This window comes from Volvox carteri, assembly GCF_000143455.1.
Source record: "Volvox carteri f. nagariensis unplaced genomic scaffold VOLCAscaffold_4, whole genome shotgun sequence".
Lineage (NCBI taxonomy): Eukaryota > Viridiplantae > Chlorophyta > Chlorophyceae > Chlamydomonadales > Volvocaceae > Volvox > Volvox carteri.
In genome coordinates, this window is record NW_003307547.1 from 2,625,322 (window position 1) to 2,634,790 (window position 9,469).

General features: G+C 59.5%; 2 protein-coding genes across 2 annotated transcripts in view; one reads left to right on the plus strand and one right to left on the minus strand.

The window, feature by feature from the left end:
• The first annotated feature begins 258 nt into the window (after positions 1–258).
• On the plus strand, positions 259–6,180 carry VOLCADRAFT_103252 (uncharacterized protein). Its single transcript, XM_002946796.1, has 7 exons — positions 259–300; positions 404–500; positions 595–828; positions 1,103–3,430; positions 3,497–3,822; positions 4,069–4,178; positions 4,976–6,180. Exons 4-7 carry the CDS (start codon positions 1,361–1,363, stop codon positions 5,089–5,091), a joined length of 2,622 nt encoding a protein of 873 aa, XP_002946842.1. The 5' UTR covers positions 259–300; positions 404–500; positions 595–828; positions 1,103–1,360; the 3' UTR covers positions 5,092–6,180.
• Positions 6,181–6,543: 363 nt separating this feature from the next.
• The window catches only part of VOLCADRAFT_103253 (uncharacterized protein), a gene marked incomplete at its 5' end in the record, with an annotated part of 8,974 nt that continues 6,048 nt past the window's right edge, over positions 6,544–9,469 (minus strand). The window contains 5 exons of the mRNA XM_002946978.1: positions 6,544–7,157; positions 7,604–7,791; positions 7,966–8,142; positions 8,423–8,535; positions 8,940–9,176. Of these exons, the coding sequence (XP_002947024.1) occupies positions 7,009–7,157; positions 7,604–7,791; positions 7,966–8,142; positions 8,423–8,535; positions 8,940–9,176 (864 nt within the window). The 3' untranslated portion in view covers positions 6,544–7,008. The remainder of the gene's footprint in view (positions 7,158–7,603; positions 7,792–7,965; positions 8,143–8,422; positions 8,536–8,939; positions 9,177–9,469) is intronic.

Sequence of the window (9,469 nt, forward strand, 5' to 3'; positions counted from 1 at the left end):
AAGTGTAATGGCAACGAGAAAGCTGTTCCCATGGCGGGACGAAATGGATGGCTGCCGTAGGCGCTACTTGCAATTTACGTTATAATTCCTTACAAACGTTATGGTTATCATAGCTTAACACTATACATAAAAAAGGTTAGCCATGACCATGCATGCTCCAAACCTTGGTTGTATGCTTCATTTGTCCTAACTGAACCAAATGAGCAGAGCAGTCGGCTCAGATGACTTCTTGGCTGTAGCAACTGCTTTGGTTTGGACCGTTTCCTTATCCGTTACTGGGTTCCGAGGATGGACCACAAGGTACACAACCGCTCTTGACATTTCTGAAGATGGACTCAGCACTTGGTTCGTTCAACCCTGAATTGAAGCGGGTTTTCCTTCTCATCATCGCTTCATATTACAGGGCTTGTCGCTTATCGCCACGGAGCACTTTTGGCCGCGCTACTGTTTCGACGGAGGGCCAGACGACAGAACTGCCCAGCCAGGACGTCTTTGGCGAGGTACGAGAAATTTGAATCTTATGAAGTCTTGCCCTTATCATTGCAGGATAGCAATGGCCTCAACTTTGAAATTGTTGGTTCCTTGTGTTTGCAGATATACAGACGCCAAGCACCAGGTTCTTCCGCAGCAGATTCTGGAGTGGGCCTAAAATGTCTGTTGTCACTGTTTGCTGACACCGATGGGGTTGAACTTTCTGCCTCGAACGACTCCGTGGCAGGGGACAGCTCCGCACTCAACGTCCTCGAAGAACTGCAGTCATTGCAAACACTTGTTGCATCTCCTCGGGAGCTGTCAGATGCCGCCAACGGATGCCTTCAATGTGGCCAGGTGAGGCAGAGGCTAACGCAGTGGTGACGTCTTTTAAGGATTCCGGTGTCCGTGAACACATCCCCTTGCTAGTCAAGCCACCCGAGAGCAACAGTCGATGCGCCTGGATAGCATCTCCATCCCTAATAGCATCTTGTCCGCGGCTCACGGCCGTCCACTTTGCGCTCAGCCTAATCTCTAAAGTGAAGAAAGCCATGCTGCTGCTTTGCATTAACCGTAAAAGCACTTCTTATTCGCAGAGGCTTTCATTCCCCCTCTCACCTCCCCTTTCCAGGCCCCCGGCTCTTACTCTACAACGTCTTCAGCTGCGGGCGGTGTCCATGTGGATGCCGTGTCCCCGGCGGTGGACCCGGCCAAATCCTCTGTACGGCGAAGCCTGGATGCCGTCGCCCGCGTTACCATCACATCGCCATCAAAGACAAAGCGGAATTCTTCGTCCGCGGGTCACAGCAGCTCCGCAACCTGCAGCACTACCAACAGCGCCCTCAGCTCCAGCAGCAATAGCACCTTCAGCTGCCGCAGCGGCGCCAATATGGCGGACGAAGCCCCCACGGCGTCAATGTCTGAGGTGTCCGCATTTGAACTGGTAAGAAGCAACCAGGCGTTCTGCGATTACATCAAGGGAATCCACACCGACAGAGGCGCCACCTTGAAGCCCGATTCATCAACGCGGTCCGACGCAGCTTACCAGCAATATCAAAAGCAGCATCAACAATTGCACAGCCACGATCTCGGGGCAGCGGCAGAACCTTTTGCCTTAGCTGCCGATTCCTCAGCACTCGGCCCACAGATCTCACCCGTAGCCGCAACAGCAGTGTCGGCGCCTGTCCATGAGCTGGACTGCGCAGCCCTGCAAATCGTTCGAAATGCAAGCAGCTGCGGCGGCGGCGGCGGCAGCAGCTCCACGGGCGCCATCCTGCTTCCCCGTGGGCCCATATCAACCTCCGACCCGGGCAGTGCGACGGCGGCATTGGCGGCGGCGGCCTTTGCCCTAGCAGCCGCCGCTGCACAGCACCGTAGCCTGGGTGGTGCAGTGGCGTCGCAGAGCCCGCCGCCTGTACAGGGATTCGATATGTGCCGGGTGCGCTGCAACATTTCCTTCATCCCGGAAGACGAGGAAGTGGATGCAGCCAGTGATGGCGAGGAGCGGGAGGAGGATCTGAGGGAGATGGGAGTGCTGGCTGCTGATGTGGCAGACACCGATACGGGTTCCGGCGCCCGGACGTGCTCGGGTGCTCGGCGCAGTGCTGCGTCCCGGGGCCAGTCGGTGTGCGAGGGCGTCTATGAGCTTCGTCGCCTGCTGCTGCCCGCCGCCGTTCCGACCACGCCTCAGCACTCCTCCGCCCAGCGGGCTCTCTACACGCAGCAGGAGCGAGAACATGTGTCAGCGCAGCAGGGACTGCCTGCTGGTGCCGGTGCCGTTGTCAGTGCCGATTCAGTCGAGTCCGTCTGCGTCATGCAGGAGTCCATCTTGCCAACTGAGTCCGCATCCTCCGTCTCCTCTTCATCCTCCGTGTCATCCGCACCAGAACTCCGACTGGCAGACTCCGCAGACCTGCATGAGGCGTACAAATGCCATGCAAGTATGGTCAATCTCTGCGGCGGAGAAGAAAGCTGTGCCGGTTACGAGGAGCAACGTGGCTTCCAGGGCCCCTGCCGGGACGTGGTCACGAGTAATTGCGGTGCTGATTCGTGCGAAAGGGAGGCCGGAGCCGCCTTCAGCTGCGGATCATGTGAAATGGACGAGTCGTCGTGTGGCGAGCCAGCACCCATGACGCCAAGTCGGCAGCACCCGCACCTGCCCGTCTGCTCTCCTTGCGGCAAGACCGAGCTGCTGGTAGCAGCTGGCGCCGACACAGCGGCAACGGCAGCAGCAGCCCTATCAGTGGCGGCGGATGCGGCCTTGGTACCGGCAGTCGAGGCCGGGTTTGAGGTCGAGGAGGAGGATGGCAACATCATCACGTATCCGCTGGGTCCCGGCTGTGAGCCCTCCATGTTGCTGCACTACAGCAGCTCACCGGAGGCCGCTCCACATGGCTCCATGCTCGCCCTCAGTGCCGGGCCCAGCCCACGCAGCTTCCCTGTTGGCTCCCCGCTGCGAGATTCCCCCGCCCGGCAGCCGCAGCCCTGCCCGTCTGGCCTCTCCGCCGCCGCACTGTCCTCAGCCTCATTCCTCCATGCAGCCTCAGTCCGCTCCCGCCGCACGTCCGCCCCTAGGTCCGCGCCCACATCTTCAGGGGGGGCAATGGCTGACTTCCCTCTCACTGTACCTGATCTGTCCCGCGGCGTCCCAGCGCCGGTACCAGAGCACCCTGCCTCCACCGGCCCCTCCTCCTCCACCTCTATTCATGTTGATATGCTCCATACCTCTCACGACCCGCCAGAGCTGCCTGTTGATCCCTCCGCATCTTCGTTCTCCCAGCTGGGCATGCCCGTACCCTTGGCGCCAGCACTGTCCATGGCGCGTACGAGTACTCGATACCGTCGGTCCACCGCTGGCGGCAGCACGAGCACCGCCAGCAGCAGCGCAGTATGCACCCCGCGCAGCGTTGCATCGACAACCGCACTCTACGGCGCCCGTGGCGGAAGTCAGGGAGGGTCGGTACGGCAGCGTCACCGCGTCGCGCCGCCTCCCTGTCTGAGCCACCCCTCGCGTCCGCACCCGAAGCATGTACATGTGGTGGGTACACAGAACGCGAGCCTGCACACCCTGCACAACCACTCGACTACACTCAAGGCTATTGCAGCCGCCGGCACACCTGCAGCGCTGGCGGCCGCGGCGTGCGCCTCCCTGGAGTTGTGTCGGCGGCGTCAGGCTCGCGAGCAGCTGGTGCAGCAGGCGGCGGCAACCTTGTGCGGCGGCGCGGACTGCCCCAGCTACCTGCGGCCGACGCTGTCGTCCGCTGCCAAGTCACTGTTGCTGCAGCACCAGCCCCCTCCTCCTCACCCTCCTCCGTATCGACCGTCTGTAACAGCGGGACCCACCCCCACCAGGTCCATGGGCCCGGCCATCGAGCGGCCGTTCCGTTAGACGCCTGCCTGCCCAGCCCGCTTGCTAGCTAGCTTTAAGCTTTTGTCCATAGCACATATCCAGTTTGAGGGGTTCCGCACTGGGTGAAGCCATCGGCGTGCCGGGCGACCTCCTCCGCAGCAGCAGCAGGGAGGGCTTCTTTGTCCCACTCGAGGGGTCAAGTGCGTCCTCCGACCTTTTGTTACATATAATCGTATCTTATTATACAGCTATACGGACGATAAGGAGCAGCGCCGCGGCGGCAGCGGCAGCTACAGCCCGTCTTGTCGTGGTCCATACAAGCGCAGCTCCGTACATACATGGATAGGAGGTTACGCCTGTGAGTGTGTGCACAGGTTTGCTTGCTTGAGAAAAAGACAGAAGACAGTTGGTTTGTGTTGGCGCACAGACATAAGGGGCGGCAGGGAAGAATGTGTTGTGACGAAAATCCAGCGGGGATGGGTTCACGGGTGTTCACCACAGCATAGGGGCGGAAAAAGGAGACGTGCTTGGCTGTGTCACGGTGGAAAGCAATTGGCCATTACACTCCCAATGTGCTATTTACAGACCTGGAAGGATGCGGCAGCTACCGGCGTGACGGCCCATGCTGCAGGAGGTAGGGGCTGGATGACTAGGGATGGGTTTCGGTTCCGGACTAGAGGATTGCGGTCCTGGTGAGACCGGCTTTTGGCACGGCTTGGCGCCGCGGTGCAGTTGGTTGGCTGGTGCCTTGTTGCCGGGTCGAGGGGAAAACAGAGGGTGTTCAACGAGCGAGGGAAATCACGTAACATGCCGTACGCTTTGTGAGGAAATTCTGTCATCCTTTTCAAGCGTATGAAGGGTGATGCAGTGTTGTTTCCGACCCACCGACCCACCTACCGATGTCTTCTCGTTCACCTTTGACCGCAAACTGGCGGGATGTGCGTACTGGTACACGTGTGAACTGTCTAGCCGTAGTACGGTGGATGGTAGAACCGGCGGTTCTAGGCACCGTCATGAAAGGCGACAGGGCAGGAGATGACCCACCAAGGACGTGCTTGGTGTGCGACAGGGTTGGCTTGGGTAGAGGTGCTTACTGGCTTATTTGCAGGTTTGTTAAGGATACCGTATGAATGCTTTCATGCTGTCGTTGTGCAGCGCCGGTGGGCGGGTGGGTATTATTGGCCGCAGCGACGGCAGACAAGCAGGAAGGGCATTGCGCCTCCCGGGGGGCTTTGCAGGGGACATGCTTCCTGGTGCCCTGCAGGAAGTAGATGGCTAGGAGGGCGCAGGGCGCCTTCCGCGCTTTCAGGGCTTTCGGCTGCCCTGCCTTCCTAAGCAGGTGGGTATGTGGTGGTGTGGATGGGGAAATCCGATCTCAGGCGAAACCTCAGACAGCTCAGACACGTTGAGGATTATTTTTTCCAGTTGTTGTTTGCTTTAGGTTGTAGGTTAGGGATTACAAAACCAATGGCAAATACTTGTTGTGCCTTGTTGACAAGACGCGTGCTTGGAGTTGCAGAGCTGGGGGGTTGACCAAGTCGGTGATTCGTTTGTTTGTTTCGATAACCTCGCGGCGGTGCTGCCTGATGGGGAGGGGACGGCAATGTCGGTACATCCGCCCCAAAATTTGCAGGCGAGCAGTCTTGGTGATGATAGTGAGATGGCGGCGTGGTGGCTCCCGTTGCCGCACGTGAGTGGTGTTCAGGTGGCCATGTTGATGTCCCCTGCACTCATAAGTCGCATTCCATTTCCCGTGTCTGTGCGCGGTAGGGTCTCTGGCGGCTCGGTGTCTACGGAGAGGCCCGTTCGTTTAAAGCGGCCCACGCTTCCTTGACTTTTACGTGCAGCATTGTCAACCGGAGATGACAGGCCTTGGACTACGCGACTACTTATTGACTGACCCGTGTATGTATATGTGTATGTGTGCCCCACAACGTGTGTAGTCCTTACATGTTAAGTAGCTGGTGCGTATGGCACGGCCTTTCTAGGCGGTGTGGCGTGGCCCTTCATGGCCTGCATGGACGTGCCCTTCTGCACGACTGCTTGTGTGTACGTACTTGGCTCGATGGGGGATCGTTTCCGCCACCGCAACCAGTGAAAGCAGGCGCCTGCCCGCTGCCCTGAGCTGCAAGCTTCCCTTGTTGTTTATGATTGTGTCGCTTTCGATTGGTTGTTGCTGTGGGCGGTTCTCCACTTCGTTGTTTTGTTGGATTCCCAAATGCCGGTTAGGTGATTGTTGCTAGGCTTGGCCGTGCCCGTGTCCGTCAGTCCTTTGACTCGGTGCTACGATTTCAGGTATGTTAGGGAAGAGGACATGGCATCATTTCCCTAAACGCCCATTCGGGAAACTATGCCAGGTCCTCTTCCACCCCGTCCGACAGGGGAACCAGGGGGGCAGGGTCCAGGGGTGGGAGGAGGAGGCCCATGTCCCCCCGTGTCCCTTCAAGAGGGCTTCGTGAAGGCGCTTTGGCGTCCTTGAACTAAAAGAATTCTTTAGGCATGACTATTCCTCTATGCCAGGGCCTTATAATACATTCTTTATAGTGCCTTCCTCTGAGGTCGCTTTAGTACTTCAGTACCTTTTTATCACCCGTGTTTCCCTGTTGCCTTGTAACACAATCCAGAGCAATGCTGGCGTCGTTTCCAAGGAAACGCAATTTGCTCATGTCGCGTACGTGTCGAAACTTGACACCGCGAGATTGAGATGTATGTAAACGCTTCGGCTGTGTTTCGCGGGTTGCAGCCTGGGCCCGTACACCCCGCGATGAAAAAACGTTAAAGCATTCGCAAGGTATTTCGTTCGAAACCTACCATGTCTGATACGCCTGCTGCTCACACGCACGCAGCAGGCAGCAGGCAAGACACACAATCTCAGCTACAACCTATCCTATCAGTCGGTACATACGACAGATCCACAGCTACTGTACAAAAAGGCGACACATAAGTGCAGCTTCGGCGTGGCAGGAACATATCGACTATATAGCTTCAAAGCTGAAAGATGGAACTTCAAAATGCCCAACAGTCCTATTGAGGCTTTTAAATGGACACCACACACATACGCATGTACGCAGCAGCCTTGTATCACGTCATATGTACGCTGGGAGCTCCATACTGTTGGAGCCCCAAAGGCGTTTTTAGCACCGCCCGGCCGTCCCTCTGACACGGCCCTCTACAGCCGAACCACACGATCAGATCCGGGGACATGGCGCGTCTAGGAAGTCCCTCAACGCGCGGGCGTTCTTAGAGCTGGCCATGATGACTTCCAGTCGCTCCAGGGGCAGGGCCGCCAGCTCCGCCAGGCTGGAGACATGGCCCAGAATGGCACGATAGTTGGAATCTGGTCGTATGACCCGGGGATAAGGGGGGTGGGGAGGGAGGGGAGGGAGCAGGCTTGAGGTAAAGGAGACTAAATGGCAAAGTTGGGAATGCACGACACAATAACTTTCAGTGTCCTGCTGAAAGGGAGTGAGGCGGCCTATGGATTACTGGAGGATGGAGAGGCGTACAGGGAAGTTCACGACCAGGACCACTCTGCCCTTGATGCCTCTCCTTAAGCTCCCTCACCACCACTGACACTCCTCCCACCTCTCTTCCCCCATCAGCCCCCACTCCAACCGCCACCGGGGGCCCCACCAAATCACATTCCTCTCAGGACCCCCTCCCCCCCCCACACACACACACTCACTCACTCACCAGTCACACCGGGCAGCCTCCTCAACAGCTCCATTGCTGGCTGGTTCACCACAGACTCGAGTGGAGCCGCCCCAGGACCGCTGGCCCCACCTGCCCGCAACCCCCCAGCACCTCCTCCTCCACCACCGCCCTCCGCATCCGATGGCGGCAGCGGCACCCCGTCCGGCCCCAGGGGGACCCCCACCAGCGCCGCCGCGGCGGGGTCGGGCTCGTCCTGGTTGGACTTGAGGACCGCGAACAGGTCGGCGGTGGCGTGTGGGCTCCGAGACCACAACAGCCTGCCGGGGTCCAGGGGGATTCGGCGCCGGGAATTACGGGACGCGGGAATACGAAGGTCTGTTGAAGGAACGCGATTTGTTTTCTGTATCTGTGTCATGGTACGAATGACCTCATGAGCGCAAGTCCCTCCAGCCCCCGCCGTCTAGGACCAAGCCCTCCCCTCCCCCCCGTACCTGAGCTTGGGGAAGTGCAGGGTGAGCAGGGTGAGCTTGGAGATGACGTTGCGCGGGTCGATGTCGTCCCCCAGCTCGGAGGGGCTCTGCAACCCGAACTGCCGGTCCGCATCGAACTCAATGAGCAGCAGGGGCCGGGGATAGTGGCGGCACATCGCCGCCACCTGGTTGTACAACCTGGGGGTTGTGGGGGGGAGGAGGTGAAGAGGATCTGGGTTTCATACAACATAAGTGGGCGAATACTGGCCATCGTTCCTTCCTTCTCCGTCCTAAACCACTGCCCCATTTATCACTCCCCCTCCCCCTCCTCCTCCTCCTCTTCCTCCTCCTCCTCCTCCTCCTCCTACTACTACTACAATCATCAACCCCTGACATTTACCCAAGGCCCTCACCCCGGCACTCCTCAGTCCCATTGCTTATCCGGGCCCCCCAACCTTCCCTGTCCCTGATTTCGCACCTGCCACTGGCCAGGCTGGCGTGCAGGTCGGGCAGGCTCTTCCGCTCCACCACCAGCTGCGGACTCAACACGTAGTCCCCCACCTCCAGAGTCAAGGGAAGCAGCTCAAAGCCCTGCAGGGAGAAGGGGACGGGTGAGGGGGGGAGAGGGGCGATATGGGCCCAGGTCGGGCCAAGGGGCTTGGGCTTGAGTGAGGTGTTGGGAAGAATTGCGTACGGGGTGGGACGGGGGAGGTGGTTACTCTGGTGCGAATAAACTCAACCCTAGGTCCCCAGCTTCGGGAGTTGGTTCAGGAACGCCCTCAGCAACACCCTCATAGCCCACGCGTGCTCAGGAAGTGAGCTAACCCCGTTTCCAGATCGGGGGTAGCTCGTTTTCAGTGGCCGGGATCTTGGCACCCCAGTCGTACCGCCACCCCAGGTCCCCCCATTCCCGGTCGGCCAGCTCCCGCCCACCAGTCAGATCATAGGGACCAACCCCCGGGGCCCCTGGAGCCGGACGCGCCACCGCTACAAACCTTCTGGTACAGCACCGCTGGCAGGCTGCTCATGAACTCCCGGACGTCCACCACCAGGCGCCTCCCCGCCCCTCCCCCGCTCGCTCCGAGACCACCCACACCGCCGCCCCCCTGTCCCGCCATGCGGCCCCCCGCAGACCGGGTGAGTGCATTGGCGCTGTACACGTCCAGCCACAGGTCTGCGCTCAGAGCGCCACCCCCACCCCCGCGAGCTCCGTTGCTGCTCCCTCCCCCTCGCTGCGGGACGTGGAGTAGGGTGTTGGCGAGGCGAGCACGTAGGGGGAGGGAAGCCAGGCAAGTCAAGGGGGGCTCAGGGTTGTTCTACCTCGCTCGTGAGTTCGGCCGGCCATTATGACCACCGTGATTAGCAAAGGGGTCTGGCACGAAGGACTTGAGCAGCGCAGGCCCTGACCGTGCTGGTTCTGGTTCCGGAGCAAATAGATCGAAGTGACACCCAGGCAAGGAGGGGGAAGGGGCTTTAGGGAGGGAGGGGAAGGAGGCGGGTGATCCCTGTGTACATGTATGTGTGG